Source organism: Microtus oregoni, unplaced genomic scaffold (genome assembly GCF_018167655.1).
Source record: "Microtus oregoni isolate MIOR12 unplaced genomic scaffold, Mior012 000012F_ref0000307, whole genome shotgun sequence".
Lineage (NCBI taxonomy): Eukaryota > Metazoa > Chordata > Mammalia > Rodentia > Cricetidae > Microtus > Microtus oregoni.
Window position 1 is genome coordinate 42,485,591 of NW_024543071.1, and position 17,717 is coordinate 42,503,307.

Genomic DNA, 17,717 nt, shown 5'->3' on the forward strand with positions numbered 1-17,717 from the left:
TCAATGAATGCTCTTAACCCCTTAGCCATCTCTCTAACCCCAAGAATCAGCATTTTTCTGAATAGTTCTATGTTCTCCAAATGAGAATAACTGATACTCTATTCAACCTTTCTCTCCTCTTCTGCAATTCTTCTCTCTTTATTGTTTGTGCCTCTTTACCATATTTTCTTTTTACTCCTCCCACCTTTCACTCTGCCTCTCTTTTCCCCCTTCTCTATTCTCACCACAGACCACATATCATGAACTTCACACTTCTTAGTGTCTTTTTTCATAATTTCTTGCAACTCTTTTAATCACACATATACTAATCCTCTTAGAAATGTGAACCCTGTAGTCTCTAGAATATGTTTTCACAATTTGCTGATGATTTTAATCCATTCTTCTAATTTAAACTCATTAATTTTTGTTAGTTAGATATCCTTAAAGTGACTGTAAATAACTAAAAAGATAATTCTGGGATCTGAAATTAAGACTAAATGACCCTGTAGATGTCATTAATTTTAATTAATGCTGCTGATTTACTACATGATTGATTTTCCATTGACATGTATATTAAATTGAATGAAAATGCCCATCCTTTGGCTTAAAATGTGATGAGCATAATCATATTTTTAACCTTCACAGCACCAAAGCCCTTTACAGATGTTAGCATTGTCATGAGATCTGCAGGACATTCCCAAATATCACGCATTAAGTAAGTGTTTCATATATTTCTTGTTTGTTTACTTTTTTGTCTGAACATTTAAATAATTTTGTTCTTATTAAAACTAAATTTCAGGTGAGTCAAATACTTAAGTATAAGATAATAAATTTTACAGGTTAAAAAAATCTATTGAGCATTTGATAATCTTAACAGAGAAGATTTTGGTATAATATACTTAAATGTTAACAATAGCTGTTTCTGGATCTCAGCTTCTTTAGTATATGCATTTTTTATGTTTTAAATTATTTATAATGACCATACATTGTTTTGGAAACAGCAACAAAAGTAATATTTCCATCTTTACTCACAACTTGCTCATTCCAAAAGCAGATTATGGACCACAGCATCCGTGTGATACTCCCCTCTTCATTTCTTTCCTTTATCACTGAGATAAATTGTACTAATTCCCCTGCTTTAAAAAATGCAGTATTAGGACCTCCCAGGAACTAGGCCTGAGCCAGAACCTCTGCCAGTCTGGGCATGAGTGAACCTGGGTATTCTGAGGAATTAGGCAGGAACCAGAGATCTCAGTGGGTCAGGCATGAGTCTGGGACCTCAGAGAGAGTAGGCCTGAGCCAGGACCTTTGTGGGTTCAGGCATTGGTCTGGGACATCAAAGGGAATAGGCAGGAACCTAGAACCTCTGCCGGTCTGAGTGTGAGTCTGGAACCTCTGAGGAAGTAAGCAGGTCCTCTGTGGGTCCGGGCGCACCCAAGTCTGGGACCTCCAAGGCAGTAGACCTGAAACATAAACCTTTCCAGGTCCAACTCCAACCCAGGGACTTCTGCTGGAGGGAATCCAGACCAGGATCTACAGATAAAGGTCAAAGTTGATAACCTAAACCAAAGTTGCCCTGAGGCAAGGAACTCCACCTTGGGCAACAAATTCCACAGGAGTGGGATTGAATGAGCCACCTAAGACAGAGAGGATCTGAGGAAAGAGCTCTACTGGGAGCAGAAGCCAGGACCAAATCCAGTCCTGGGAGCCAGCCTAGTCCCAGAACACTGGCAGATCAGGATTGAGCCAGTGACCAGATCCAGAGTCAGCAATCTCCACCAGAACAGGTCTAACTCTAAGCCAGGGACTTCTGCAAGAGGGGATCCAGATCTGGATTTACAGAATCAGATCAAAGCCAGCAACATAGACCAAAGTAGGCCTGAGACAGCAAACTCCAAGGGAGCAGAGCAAAGCACAGGAGCACTGAACTATCTCCAAAAACATGAGTAACCAATGAGTAACTAGAATTGTGACACTGTACCATGAGGAACAACCATCTGAGCTTTGGATTCACTGGCACCTAGATTATTTAACAGAATCTCAGACAGCCCCAACCACACCTATTAGAGGAAAAGAAGAGTAAAAAAGGTAAGATCACAGGCTACACCACAAAGAGCAACACAATACCAGTCAAACCTAAAGACCCTACAACAGTCCCTGGCGTGATTCCGTCCTGCGTGCCTGTTCTGAGGAGCAGCAGGCAGAACCCTCCGTCCAACTTCTCTGCTACCGAAGACTCACCTCATGGAAGACTCCATGGACATGAGCCCTCTAAGGCCTCAGAACTACCTTTTCGGCTGTAAACTAAAAGCCTACAAAGATTATCACTTTAAGGTGGATAATGATGAGAATGAGCACCAGTTATCACTAAGAACGGTTAGTTTAGGTGCTGGGGCAAAAGACGAATTACACATCGTAGAGGCAGAAGCAATGAACTATGAAGGCAGTCCAATTAAAGTAACACTGGCAACTTTGAAAATGTCTGTACAGCCAACAGTTTCTCTTGGGGAATTTGAAATAACACCTCCTGTGGTCTTAAGATTGAAGTGTGGTTCTGGGCCTGTGCACATTAGTGGACAGCATCTAGTAGCTGTAGAGGAAGACGCAGAGTCAGATGAAGATGAGGATGTAAAGCTGTTGAGTATGTCTGGAAAGTGATCTGCTCCTGGAGGTGGCAACAAGGTTCCACAGAAAAAAGTAAAACTTGATGAGGATGATGATGAAGATGATGAGGATAATGAAGATGATGACGACGATGATTTTGATGATGCGGAAGCTGAAGAAAAAGTTCCAGTGAAGAAATCTGTACGAGATACCCCAGCCAAAAATGCACAAAAATCAAACCAAAATGGAAAAGACTTAAAACCATCAACACCAAGATCAAAGGGTCAAGAGTCCTTCAAAAAACAGGAAAAAACCCCTAAAACACCAAAAGAACCTAGTTCTGTAGAAAACATTAAGGCAAAATGCAAGCAAGTATAGAAAAAGGTGACTCTCTTCCCAAAGTGGAAGCCAAGTTCATTAATTATGTGAAGAATTGCTTCTGGATGACTGACCAGGAGGCTATTCAAGATCTCTGGCAGTGGAGGAAGTCTCTTTAAGAAAATGGTTTAAACAGTTTGGAAATATTCCGTCTTACTTAATTTCTGTAACAGTTGATATATCTGTCTGTCCTTTTTATAATGCAAAGTGAGAACTTTCCCTACTGTGTTTGATAAATGTTGTCCAGGTTCCATTGCCAAGAATGTTGTCTAACATGCCTGTTTAGTTTTAAAGAATGGAGCTCCACCCTTTACTTGGTTTTAAGTATGTATGGAATGTTATGATAGGACATAGTAATAGTGGTGGTCAGATGTGGAAATGGTAGGGAGACAAATATACATGTGAAATAAACTCAGTATTTTAATAAAGTAAAAAAAAAAAGACCCTACAACAACAAGACCTGAACAACCAAATATAGATGAACCAGATGAAAAAGACCTGAAAAAGTAACTTCAAGAGAATGTTTGAATTTCTTAAAGATGAAATGAGAAATTAATTCCCTTAAAGAAATTGAGGAAAAGACAAAAAATTGGAAGATATCAGCAAATCATTTAAAGAAAACTAAGAAAAAGAAATCAAAAATATAAAAGAAACTATCCAGGACTTGAAAACTGAAATAGAAACAATAAAGAAAACACAAGCTGAAGGAATTATAGAAACAGAAATCATGAGAAAAAGATCAGGAACCACAAACGCAAGCGTGAACAGCAGAATACAAGAAATGGAAGAGAGAATCTCAAGCGCTGAAGATACAATAGAGGAAATAGACTCATCAGTTAAAGAAAACATTAAATCTAGCAAAAGCTTAACATAAAATATCCAGGAAATCTGGGACACCATGAAAAGGCCAAATCTTAGAATAATAGGAATAGAAGAAGGAGAAGTTCAACTCAAAGGCACAGAAAATTTATTTAACAAAATCATAGAAAAAAACTTCCCTACATAAGAAAGATATGCCTATGAAGATACAAGAAGCTTATAGAACACCAAATAGACTGAACCCCAAAAAAAAGTCTTCTCGTCACATAATAATCAAAACACTAAACATACAGAGTAAAGAAAGAATATTAAGAGCTGCAAAGGAAAAAGACCAAGTAACATATAAAGGTAGACCTATCAGAATTACACCTGACTTCTCATTGGAGACAATGAAAGCCAGAAGAACATAATCAAGCATTATGCATTATGCAGCCCAGACTACTATACCCAGGAAAACTGTCGATCACCATAGAAGGACAAAACAAGATATTCCATGACAAATCTAGATTTCACCAATACCTAGCCATAAACCCAGCCCTACACAAAATACGAGAAGGAAAACTCCAACCCAAGGAAGATGGCTGCACCAACAAAAACGCAGACAATTGATCTCATAAAAGCAAATTCCAAAGAAGAAAAATAGCACAAATTAACATCACCAATGATGAAAACTAAATTAACAGGAGATAGCAGTCACTGGTCATTAATATCCCTTAATGTAAATGGACTCAACTCACCTATAAAAAGGCACAAGCTAACAGATTGGATAACAGAATCCATTCTTCTTCCGCATACAAGAAACACATCTCAACCTTAAAGACAGACATTGTCTCAGAGTAAAGGGTTAGGAAAAAATATACCAATCAAATGGATCTAAGAAACAAGCGGGTGTAGCTATCCTAATATCTAACAAAATAGACTACAAGCTAAAATCAGTCAAAAGAGACGAAGGTACTTTGTCATATTAGTAACAGGAAAAATCCATCAAGAGGAAATTTCAATACTGAACATCTATGCCCCAAATAAAGGACACCCTCATATGTCAAAGAAACACTTCTAAAGCTTAAATCATACATTAAACCCCACACACTAATAGTGGGAGACCTAAGCACTCCCCTCTCACCACTGGACAGGTCAATCAAACAAAAAATGAACAGAAATAAGAGAACTAACAAATGTTATGACTCAAATGGGCTTAACAAACATCTATAGAATATTCCATCCAAACAGAAAATAATATACCTTCTTATAAGCACCTCATGGAACCTTCTCAAAAATTGGCCACATAGTTGGTAACAAAACAAACCTCAGCCGGGCGGTGGTGGCGCATGCCTTTAATCCCAGCACTCGGGAGGCAGAGGCAGGCGGATCTCTGGGAGTTCAAGGCCAGCCTGGTCTACAAGAGCTAGTTCTGGGACGGGCACCGAAGCTACAGAGAAACCCTGTCTCTAAAAACCAAAAAAGAAAGAAAAAAAAGTCAAAACAAACCTCAACAAATAAAAAAAAAATTGGAATAACCCAATGTAACTTATCACCATGGTTTAAATTCCAGAAAACCCACAAACACATAGAAATTAAACAATGCTCACCTGAATCATCAATGGGTCAAGGAAGAAATAAAGGGGGAAATTAAAGACTACCTAAAATTCAATGCGAATGACCACACAACATACCCAAATTTATGGGACACAATGAAAGCAGTGTTAAGAGGCAAGTTCATAGCACTGAATGCCTATATAAAGAAGCTGAAAAAAATCCCTTACTTGTGAATTAACAGAACATTTGAAAACTTTAGAACAAAAAGAAGCAAACTCATCTAAGAGAATTAGACGGCAGGAAATAATCAAATTGAGAGCTGAAATCAACAAAATAGAAACAAAGAAAAAATGTATAGAATCATTGAGACAAAGAGTTGGTTCTTTGAGAAAATCAACAAAATAGACAAACCTTTATCCAAACTAACCAAAAGGCAGAGAGAGAATATCCAAATTAACAAAATCAGAAATGAAAAGAGGGACATAACAACAGACACGAAGGAAATACAGAGGATCAGTATGTCCTATTTTGAAAACCTGTACTCCACAAAATTGGAAAACTTGAAATGGATAACTTTCTGGATAAATATCACTTACCTAAATTAAATCAAGACCAGATAAGCAAATTAAACAGACCTATAACTACTGAAGAAATAGAAATAGTCCTCAAAAGTCTCCCCCCCCCAAAAAAAAACCGACCCAGGACCAGATGGTTTCAGTTCAGAATTCTACAAGACTTTCAAAGAATAACTAATACCAATACTCCTCAAATTATTCCACACAATAGAAACCGAAGGAACATTGCCAAAATCTTTTTATGAGGCTATAATTACCCTGATACCCAAACCACAGAAAGACATTACTAAGAAAGAGAATTACAGACCAATCTCTCTCATGAACATTGATGCAAAAATACTAAATAAAATACTGGCAAATCAAATCCAAGAACATATCAGAACTATCACCCACCATGATCAAGGAGGCTTCAACCCACAGATACAGGGATGGTTCAACATATGAAAGTCTGTCAACGTAATCCACCATATAAACAAGCTAAAAAATGAAAACCACATGATCATCTCATTAGATACCAAAAAAGCTTTTAACAAAATATAACTTCCCTTCATTATGAAGGTCTTGGAGAGAGCAGGGGTACAAGAAACATACCTAAGCATAATTAAGGTAATATACAGCAAGCCAGCATCCAATATCAAACTAAATGGAGAGAAACTCCCAACGATTCCACTGAAATCAGGAACAAGACAGGGTTTTCCACTCTCTCCATATCTGTTCAATATAGTTCTTGCGGGTCCTAGCTAGAGGAATAAGACACCAAAGGGAGATCAAGGGGATAAAAATTGGAAAAGAAGTCAAACTCTCACTGTTTGCTGATGATATGATAGTTTACATAAGTGATCCCAAAAATTCTACCAAGGAATGTCTACAGCTCATAAACACTTTCAGCAATGTAGCGGGACACAAGATTAACTCAAAGAAATCAGTAGCCCTCCTGTACACAGATGATAAAAGGGCTGGGGAAGAAATCAGAGAATCAACACCCTCACAGTAGCCACAAATAGCATAAAGTATCTCAGAGTAACTCTAACCAAACAAGTGGAAGACTTGTATGACAAGAACTTTAAATCTTAGAAGAAAGAAATTGAAGAAGACACCAGAAAGTGGAAAGATATTCCATGCTCTTGGGTAGGTAGAATTAACATAGTAAAAATGTTGATCTTACCAAAAGCAATCTACAGATTCAACGCAATGCCCAGCAAAATCCCAGCAAAATTCTTCAGAGACCTCGAAAGAATGGTACTCAACTTCATATGGAAAAGCAAAAAACCAAGGATAGCCAAAACAATCCTGTTCAATAAAAGAACTTCTGGAGGCATCACAATCTCTGACTTCAAACTCTACTACAGAGCTACAGTACTGAAAACAGCCTGGTATTGGCTAAGAACAGACAGGAGGACCAATGGAACTGAATAGAAGACCTGGATATCAATCCACACATCTTCGAACACCTGATCTTTGATAAAGAAGCAGAAAAATATAAAATGGAAAAAAGAAAGCATATTTAACAAGTGGTCCTGGAATAACTGAATATCAACATGTAGAAGAATGAAAATAGACCCATATCTATCACCACGCACAAAACTCAAGTCCAAATGGATCAAAGACCTCAACATAAAGCCAGCTACACTGAACCTTATAGAAGAGAAAGTGGGAAATACACTTGAACGTATTGGCAAAGGGAACTACTTCCTAAATATAACCCCAAAAGTACAGACACTGAGAGAAACCATAAATGGGACCTCCTGAAACTGAAAAGCTTCTATAAAACAAAGCACATGATCAATAAGACAAAACGACAGCCTACAGAATGGGAAAAGATCTTCACTAATCCCACATCAGTCAAAGGTCTGATCTCCAAAATATACAAAAACTCAAGAAATTGGACACGAAAAGATTACATAATCCAATAAAAAAAAATTGGAGTACAGATCTAAACAGAGAACTCTTAACTGAGGAATCTAAAATGGCTGCAAGACATTTAAGAAAATGTTCAACATCCTTAGTCATCAGAGAAATGCAAATCAAAACAACTTTGAGATTCCATCTTATATCTGTAAGAATGGCCAAGATCAAAAACATTGATGACAACTTAGGCTGGAGAGGTTAGGGGCGAAACGGGAACACTTCTGCATTGCTGGTGGAAATGCAAGCTGGTACAACCCCTTTGGATGTCAGTGTGGCAATTTCTCAGAAAATTAGGAAACAACCTTCCTCAAGAGCCAGTAATACCACTTTTGGGTATATATCCAAAGGATGCTCAATCATGCCACAAGGACATAGTGGTCAACTATGTTCATAGCAGCTTTGTTTGTCATAGCCAGAACCTGGAAACAACCTAAATGCCCCTCTACTGAAGAATGGATAAGGAAAATGTGGTACATTTACACAATGGAGTACTACACAGCAGAAAAAAAATAACAACATCTTGAATTTTGCAAGAAAATGGATGGAGCTAGAAAACATTATTTTGAGTGAGGTAACCCGGACACAGAAAGACAAGTACCACATGTACTCACTCATAGGTGGTTTTTATTTTATTTTATTTTTATTTATTTTTTTTTTTTTTGGTTTTTCGAGACAGGGTTTCTCTGTGGTTTTGGAGCCTGTCCTGGAACTAGCTCTTGTAGACCAGGCTGGTCTCGAACTCACAGAGATCCGCCTGCCTCTGCCTCCCGAGTGCTGGGATTAAAGGCGTGCGCCACCACCGCCCAGCCATAGGTGGTTTTTAAACATAAAGCAAAGAAAGCCAGCCTAGAAACCACAATCCCAGAGAATTTAGACAACAATGAGGACTCTAAGAGAGGCTTATATAGATCTAATCTACATGGGAAGTAGATAGTAGAAAAAAAAGATAAGATTTCTTGAGTAAATTGGGGTATGGGGACCTTGGGCAAGGATTGAAGGGGGAGGAGAGAGTCAGGGAGGGGAGCAGAGAAAAATGTGGAGCTCAATAAATATCAATAAAAAAATTAAATGTAGTATTATGGATCAGTATTATGAAGAAGTGTTAGTGGATAAAGACACTATCACAACCTAGTAAAGCCTGAGTCTGATCCCTAGAACCTTCGTAATGGTGGAAGGAGAGAACTGTCTACACAATGTACTGTGTACACATGGCCCACACACATGCACACTGATAATAGATCAAAATTTAAAATAAATATATTTTGACTGTATATGCATGCTTAAATTGCTTTTATTTTTATTTTCTAGTTTCCTTTAAAATTTATGCCTTTATTTTTATAAGTATGAATATCTTGCCTGCATATATTTCTGCACACCATTTTATATGTCAGGTGCTTGTTGCAGCAGTAGAGGGAATGGGATTCCATGGGACTAGAGTTACAGGCAGTTATGAGCATTCAGTGGGTGGTGGGAATCAAACCCAAATCCTCTGAAAGAGCAGCGAATGAAGTCATCTCACTAGCTAGCTGGATTGATGCCCAATTTTCTCAAAATATTTAAAACTGTAAAAGACTTACAGCACTTGCTTTTTGAATTAAACTTTTTTATTTGGATGTAATGGTTTGTCAGATATAGTTTGTTTACTCATTATTGTTGTTATGTAATGATCTGTTCCATGACCTTTTGTCACAAGTCAATTTCTTCTCTGTGGCCACTTTCATGTTTTGAGTTTCTTGATGTTAAATTATAGCGTGGTTCATTGTATTCTTTAGTCCCAGGTTTTAAAGTTCTAATTTATTTCGTCTAATTTCTTAAATTTATTTGCTTGAAAAAAATTGAATGCTTCTTACATTTTAATATAGGTATTTCAAAGTGTTGATTCAAGAAATGGATCTCAGATTGGATCTTGGGTTTGTGTATGCCATAGCAGACCTTGTCACAAAAGCTGAGGTGACTGAGAACACAGAGGTAAGACTTAAAATGACAGCATCTGACAGGAAAGGATATGAAAAGAGAAAGTCTAAGAAAATATTACCAAACTTTGTAGGTAAAGTTGTAGTTATTACCTGATGAAATTCAAGAGTCTCTCAGCACATCTTAAATGTTTTTATACTACATAAATGTGATTGTGCTTTCTCCCTGTAAACTTTGCATGCACAGAATCATACCATGTGTTGCTAGTTCATAATTATTTTTTATATGAGAATTTCATACATGTATACAATGAAGTATCATATTCATCCCCATTTCCCCTCCAGCTCCCTTCAATCTCTATCACTTGGCATGTTTTTAGAACTTCTCTGTGTTGTATCATGTATCAATATGTCATTTCAACTAACAATCCTTTTCCTGGGTTTGTTGTACTGCACCTGTTTATTTGTCACTCGCTTGAATCTGAATAGCTTTTACATTTTTTTCTAGAACGATGATGTTCTTTATGGACATAATTTTCTGTCAACTTAGACTATTCGTTTTTCATATATATATATATGTGTATATATATATATATATGTATGTATATGTATGCGCCTAGGAGTAGAATTGCTAAGTAACACATAGTAATTATGTTTAATCAAATTTAATCTTTTAAAAAATTCACTAATAATTTCATGGTTCAATCATTTTAAAATTTTAGTTTCTAAAGTGACTCTGCCATTCTTCCATCATACCATCTTTAGTTTCAGAATGTGAGAACTCTTGATTCCTCAACCTTACCTAGAACAATTACTGTTTGTGGTTTTCGTTCTGGCTATCCTAGTGGGTAGAAACTGGCTCCTCACTGGGACTTGTATGTCTGATATTGATGCTAGTATTTTTAAACATTTATTTACTTGTGGGGAGGTAGGAGTGTGCCATAGCATGCATGTGGAGGTCAGTGAACAGCTCACAGGAATTGGTACTCTTCTTTCTCCATGTAGGTGCCAAGATAGGCACTGGCAGTGTCTTTACCCACTGAGCCAACCTAGCCCCCTGCTGAGAATCTCTTGATGTGGTAGGGATGTGTGTATCTTCAGTGGAGAGTGTCTGCTTAGGCTCTCTAGGTTATATAATGGACTGTCTTCTTCCTGTTGAATTTCCAGAGTTCTTTGTGCATCCTAATTGGTCTTTGACAAGCCATATGATTTTTCAAACATTTTCTAATGTTCTGGTGAGTTTTCCGTTTTTGATTAAAAACGGAACTTTTTAATGTTAAGAAAGTACGAAATATTTTTTCTTTTATTATTCATGCTTTTAATATGCTTTTTAAAAATCATTTGCTAAATCCTGTGTCAGAACTATTTTACCATGTAGCTAAGTCTTTAAAGCCTAAACTCTTACAGCTAAGTTTTGATCCATTTGTCTTATTTCTATGTATGTGTGACATAAAGACCCCAGTTCTGGAAGTAACGGATAGCTGCCTCAGCAGCATGTTTTGAAACACTGCTTGTTCCTCTATTGCATAGTTGGATTCTTTTTGCAAGAAAAATAAATAAATAATTTTATTTCTGAAATCTGTATGTCTGTCATTTTGCCAGCCTTAATTGTTCTCATTGTCAGTGAGTTCCATAATTGGGGTATGATCTAGTACTTTGTTGCTCTTTTTGAAGATTATTTAGGCTAACTTGAGCCCTTGCTGTTCCATATGAATTTTAAAATCGGCTTATCAAGTTCTTCAAACAATTCATTGTCATTTGTAGATTTTGCACTGTAAATGTATTCGTAGGTATTTATTTTTGCTGGGCTATTATGCATGAAGTTGTTTATATTATATAGTTTCAGCGTGGGGTTATAATACTGGTACATATAGAAATACAACTGCTGTTCATATATAGCTCTTGTCATTTACAGCTTATTGAGTTTGTTGCCTCTATTATGTATCTTTTGGCTTTCCTATTTAATATCAGATCATCTGAAAAAAGTAGTTCTATTTCTTTGGTTTTGGTATGTGTGCTTTTGCTTTTTCATCCCCGTTTGCCTTCCTTGAAGCTAGTGAGATGTTCTACAGCCATGAGAAATATGCATTGGTGGGTTGTTTCTGATCATAGAGTAAGATTTTCAGTGTTAGGTTACCCTGAGTTCTTCCTAGTTTTTGACGGTGTATTTAATACTTATATTTATTTGGTATTGTTCATATACATCCTGCAGACAAATTTGGTTTCCCAGTATTTGGCTAAAGACTGTTATGCTCATAGACTTAAAAGATAATAATCTATGGTTTTCTTGTGTCTTTTTTATTTTGGTTTTTATGTTGGAATAATAATGGCTTTATAGTATTGGTTAAGAAATGTCTCTTCTTCCTCTGCTTTTTGGAGGCATTTGTGACGCTCTGGTCCTCTTGAAATGTTTGCTAGAATTCAGTGGTGGTGCAGCTATACTACCAGGTAGTTTTAGGGTCACACCTTACTTCTTAGAGATCATTTTAAATGGTCAGTTTCTTCTTGAGTCAGTTTCACCACTTTACTGTGATTTTTAGGAATTTGTCTATTTCATCTGAGTTTTCTAGTTTATTGGCAGAAAATTATTGATGGTATTTATAAGCCATTTATTTTTGTAAATCCTGAAATAAAGTTCCCTCTACAGTCCTTTCAAAGAATCAGTTTTTCATTTTCATTGTTTATTCTATTGTTTTACTACTGTCTGTGTTGCTTTAATTATTCTTCAATAATTCCTTCCTCCTTGCTTTTGTGTTTGTTCTTTTTAATTTTCTAAGGTAGGAGATTAGGCTATTGCCTTGAGATCTGTTCACTTCCCTTTTTAGTTAAATAGTGGTTGTGTGCACATGTGTTTGCTTTTACAGATGTGAGAGGGTGTGTGCGCAATGGTGTGAGTGCCAGAGTTTGACATTTCAAAGGTGGAGTTCACTCATTTGCTTTGGTTGACTGACCAACAAGCCCCAGGAATCTCCCTCTCCTGAGGTGAGATTCCAAGCACACTCTGTTGTACTTAGCTTTTTGCCTCGGTTCTGTGAGAATCAAACTTAACTCCTCACTTGTACAGCAGTCTTTTTTCTTTTTTTTTTTTTTAAATATTTATTTATTTTGTATACAATATTCTGTCTGTGTGTATGACTGCAGGCTAGAAGAGGGCACCAGACCCCGTTACAGATGGTTGTGAGCCACCATGTGGTTGCTGGGAATTGAACTCAGGACCTTTGGAAGAGCAGGCAATGTTCTTAACCTCTGAGCCATCTCTCCAGCTCCCCAGCAGTCTTTTTTCAATATAAGTATACATAATACATTACTTAGAGCCGGGCGGTGGTGGCGCACGCCTTTAATCCCAGCACTCGGGAGGCAGAGGCAGGCGGATCTCTGAGTTCGAGACCAGCCTGGTCTACAGAGCTAGTTCCAGGACAGGCTCCAAAGCCACAGAGAAACCCTGTCTCGAAAAACAAAAAAAAACAAACAAAAAAAAAATACATTACTTAGTTGAATCATGTAGGAAAAGTAATGAAAAATATGTGTTATGTTATCTTTCTAAATATATATACATATGGGGGTGTGAACAGACGATTGATTGCTTATTCATAGGAGAAAAAAAAATTAAGTTGTTTTGCCTTTCTCCTCTCCTTTCCCCCTCCTGTTCCTGTTCTTCCTTTAAACCTCTTTCTCCTCATAATTCCTCTTCTCTTTTCACATATAATTATTTATGTATGTAATTATATATACTTACAAATTGGAATTAAAGTTATAGTTATATTAAATCTTGATTCTGTATATGAGAAATAACAATACTTGCCTTTCTGAGTGTGGCTTATTTTATACTCACCTTTTCCCTGGGATATTTGCTCTTTTGTTCTAATTCAAATTAAAGTGTGAAGTCATGTGATGGCTAATTTGTCTGCTTGACACTCTGAAAACAGACACTCTGTCGCCTATGCTGTCTGGGTTTCGAGGGCTGTCTTGATAACAGGAACTGATGGGAAGAGGCCCAGCCAAATTGTGGGAGGCACCATTCCCAGCTTTGGGTCCTGGATTGTGTAGGGGAGGAAAAAGTGAAGTGAGTAAGTAGCAGGCCCACTCTCTATGCAGTCACTCTCTGCCCGCCTGTGGATGTGGCTGCCCCACAGTGATGCACTGTAACTAGAATTGTAAGCTGATCATCCTTTAGTCCCTTCAAATTACTTGTGTTGACGTATTTCATAGCGACCGGAAACAAAACTAAGACGGTTACGTGCTTTGAGTTTCAGAAACGTTCAGTACTACATTTTTGTAGCGAGTAGGTTAGCTAGCCACAGATTCTCAGACTTTATCTTGGAATATTCTTTATGGCTTCTTCACTTCCAAAAGTAGTTATGCTGTCCTTGGATGTCTAGTCAGCGAGGCATGCAACACTCTGAGTACTGTACCTTCCTGACTTTTACAAAATCAGCACTTACCTTCTGGCTTCTGTATAATCAGCTTTCTGCTTTTAAGATTTTTCTCTGGTATTTTCCAGTACTACTATTATTATTAACATTATTATTACATCTGTTGTACTTGGACTGAGTTCACACATTTCCTGGATATGTATTTTATTTTTCAGTAATTTAGGGAGAATTTCAGGCAGTATTAGGAATATTGGTTTTATTTTTATTTGTCTGTCTCTGCTTCTTGATACAGGTATAATTACCTATGTGAATATGTTTAATGGTATCCAACATAATTTAGAATCTGTTCAGTTTTTACTTTTTTTAACTACATAATTTCTGTAACTTCAAGTTCTTGGGACTTTTTTCAGGACACAGAAGTAACATAGGTCTGTGCATATTTGGAAAGGAAGTGTTAATGATTACCAAAAATAAAACCACTGCTACCTCACGCAAAATTATTTAGTGCCTTCTCCTTTTTACATTTATACTGCTGGACTCTAAACTGCTGCAAGACAGATACTAAGTGCTACAGACTGTTATAAAACTGTGTTTTAAAAAGCAAATAAACACAAGAAGATATATTGCTGGAATGTATTGGTGCTCTCTTAAAATAGGATCTGTAGTCACATGATGAAAAACCGGGTACCATTTAATAGAAACTTAAAAGATACATGCATCATGTGGTTTGTGGCAGACTTTCTAGCAGGAACAATACAAGTTACTTCTGAGACAGTAACTTCCAGTTACTGTTAATGTTGACTCTGAGTGATAGGAGTTTTTTTTAACCTGTGAGGTATTGAATTTAAATATCTTACATAAGCAGGTCCTTTTGGTGTTTATATTTCTTTATAGGTTGAATATTTTCATAAGGATGTAGAAACATTTGAACAAGAATATGAAACAGTTTCTTCAGTAGATCAATCTCAAATCAATCTCTTCGAGTATTTCCATATATCTCCTATCAAGGTAAGGAAATACACATTTTTTTGTTTTTTAAACTAAATAGTTAGAAATTGATTTGATGTTTGAGGGAATTAGCACTTAAATTATCTCCTTTAACAACATAGTAGTTGTATAGTTTTACAGTTACAGATATAAATAACAGAGGAATTGATTCTTTACATTTTAAAAAAGTATATTTTATCATTTAGAAATAATATTGAAATTATATGTAACCTATGTCTATATCTTGACCTTTTGTTATTTGACTTTATTTTTTAGTAAATTGTGATAATTTTTAAAGTTTCATATATGATGGTTGTTTTAGTTATTAGTTAATTATTAAGTGGACTTCAGAATCAGAGGGTCAGTATCTCCTAACTCCAACCTGTGTACACATGCGTACATGCACACTACAACACAAAAAGAGTTGAGCACAGAATATAATTATAAGTTTTAATTATTTTAGTTATTTTGTGTGAGTGTTTGGTGTGTGTGCACACAATGTGTATGTGTAAGTATAGTCCTGTCTTTGTCACGGTGGATAGGAGGTTAGAATATAACCTTCTCTCCTTCCACCATGGGTTCTGGGTTTGAACTCAATTTGACAGACTTATCTTACAAGTAATTTTACCCGCTGAGCCATCTCGGCAGCCCAAATCTAAGTCTAATGTGTACATGCGCTTGTCATTTGCGAACATGGAGACATGTAGGAGTCAGTGTTCTCCTTTAGCCATGTCGTTTCCAAGGATTGAATTTAGGCTGTCAGACTTGACAACAAGCTCCTTTATATACTACTAAGCCATCTTGCTAGTGCTAATCTAAATTGCTAACATAATTTCTACAAGTTATTTGTAGCATATTAAATTATTGCGCAATCATACATACTTACATACATACATGCTTACTCAGACAAATACACACATGCAGTACAACACAAAAGTGCTTTTAAACTGGTTTTATTGTGCTAACTTAATTCTAACAGTTGAATTTGTAAACTTTAGGAAATATGTGGTCATTATTAACAACTTCAAAATCTAGGTCACTAATGTTACTAACCAATATATTGAGTGAACATTTTCCTCGGATCAACACAGTGCCATGAGAATAGTGTTGAAGACGGGTGTGATCATATTTGTAAGCTCAGCACGGCTGAGGAAAGAGGGATTCCACCTCTAGATAGTCTGGGCTATGTAGTCACATTCTGTCTCATAAAAATATAAAAGGAGTAGAATTCAATTATGACATCTTAAATGGTGAATTGTAAATTAAATTTTAAATTGCAGAGGTATGTTGGATTTTGACTTAAGCTCTTAGTTACTGGGTTTTGGCATAATTCAAGTCACTTTAAAATCTTATTTATGGTTTAATGAACTCAATATTAAACTGTTTTGTGTAAGTTAAAGTTGTCACTATAGGGAAAGTGCTTCAATGTATTTCTTTATCTCTTCAGTTGCATTTGAGTGTTTCGTTGAGCTCTGGTAGAGAAGAAGCTAAAGATTCAGGACAACGTGGAGGACTGATTCCTGTTCATTCTTTAAATCTTTTGCTGAAGAGTATTGGTGCCACCCTTACAGATGTACAAGATGTAGTTTTTAAGTATGGTTAATACTTATATCTATAAACTGATAAATGGTTCGTTTATGTTTACCTAAAAATTTTATAAATGTGAAAAGCATATTGAAAATTATGGGTGAATTGTGGTTTTGGTCTTTAATCAAAATAATAATAATCAAAATATTACCAAGTATTTTACCCGACCTTAATGACTTAGTTAAGAATAAATTTTAAGTAATTTCCCTTAAGAAAAAGAGATGCAGGATATTCAGTTTTATGTATTTTAAAAACTCTAGTTTGAATTAAGGTTCCTCAAAAGAAGTAGATACTTCAAAGATATGATGTCACCCACTAAGACAGTTTACCCGAGCTAATGGGAGCTCACCAACTCCGGGCAGACAGAAAATAGGTCCAAACTAGACCATCTGAATGTGGGTGACAGTTTTATGAGTGGGGCAGAGTGCAGGGTTACTGGTAGACACCAAGATTTATTCCTACTATTTGTATTTTCTTTTTGGGAACCCATTCTCTTTGAAGGGATACTTTGCTCAGCTTAGATATAGTAGGGAAGGCCTTGGACCTTCCCCAAAGCAAAGTGCCACACCTTCTCTGAGGAGTAGATAGGGGGTTGGGGGAAAGGTGGAGGGAATGGGAGAAGGGGCGGGAGTGGGAACTGGGATTGGTATGCAAAATGAAAGAAAGGTAGTTTGTTTTCTTTTAAAAAAAATAGATAAAGCTTGCAAGTCCATCAGATAAAGACTTTTCAGTGAGTCCGCAACTCGACAGAATAGAAGGAAGTGGACGAGGACAACGAAGGGATTAATTTAAATGTATTGTAGTCGAGCATTTATTTTTAGACTAGACTTGGTGGGACCACCGTGCAGTCTTGCCCTTGAGTGGCTAAGGTGGAAAGGTGACTGAAGTTCAGGAGTTCAGGACAAGCACGTGCAGCAGAGTGAGAGCTCATCTCAAAAGCAAGCAAAACCTACATTTATACTTGAGTGTGAGTTGCCAACAGGAGTATCTGACTAGTAATTCAATATGTCTGAGTAGAGACTACTTTAGAAAAGAATGATCTTTCTAGGTAACGCGTC

At 36.6% G+C, this 17,717-nt stretch overlaps 1 protein-coding gene and 1 pseudogene across 3 annotated transcripts in view; both read left to right on the forward strand.

Moving 5' to 3' along the window:
* Positions 1-17,717, forward strand: part of Vps13a (vacuolar protein sorting 13 homolog A) — a 197,239-nt gene that overhangs the window by 144,684 nt on the left and 34,838 nt on the right. For all 3 annotated transcript variants that reach the window (XM_041661420.1, XM_041661421.1, XM_041661422.1), the window contains exons 58-61: positions 625-694; positions 9,662-9,767; positions 14,980-15,093; positions 16,520-16,665. In XM_041661420.1, coding sequence (XP_041517354.1) covers positions 625-694; positions 9,662-9,767; positions 14,980-15,093; positions 16,520-16,665 — 436 coding nt within the window. The remainder of the gene's footprint in view (positions 1-624; positions 695-9,661; positions 9,768-14,979; positions 15,094-16,519; positions 16,666-17,717) is intronic.
* On the forward strand, positions 2,117-3,103 carry LOC121454193 (annotated as a pseudogene).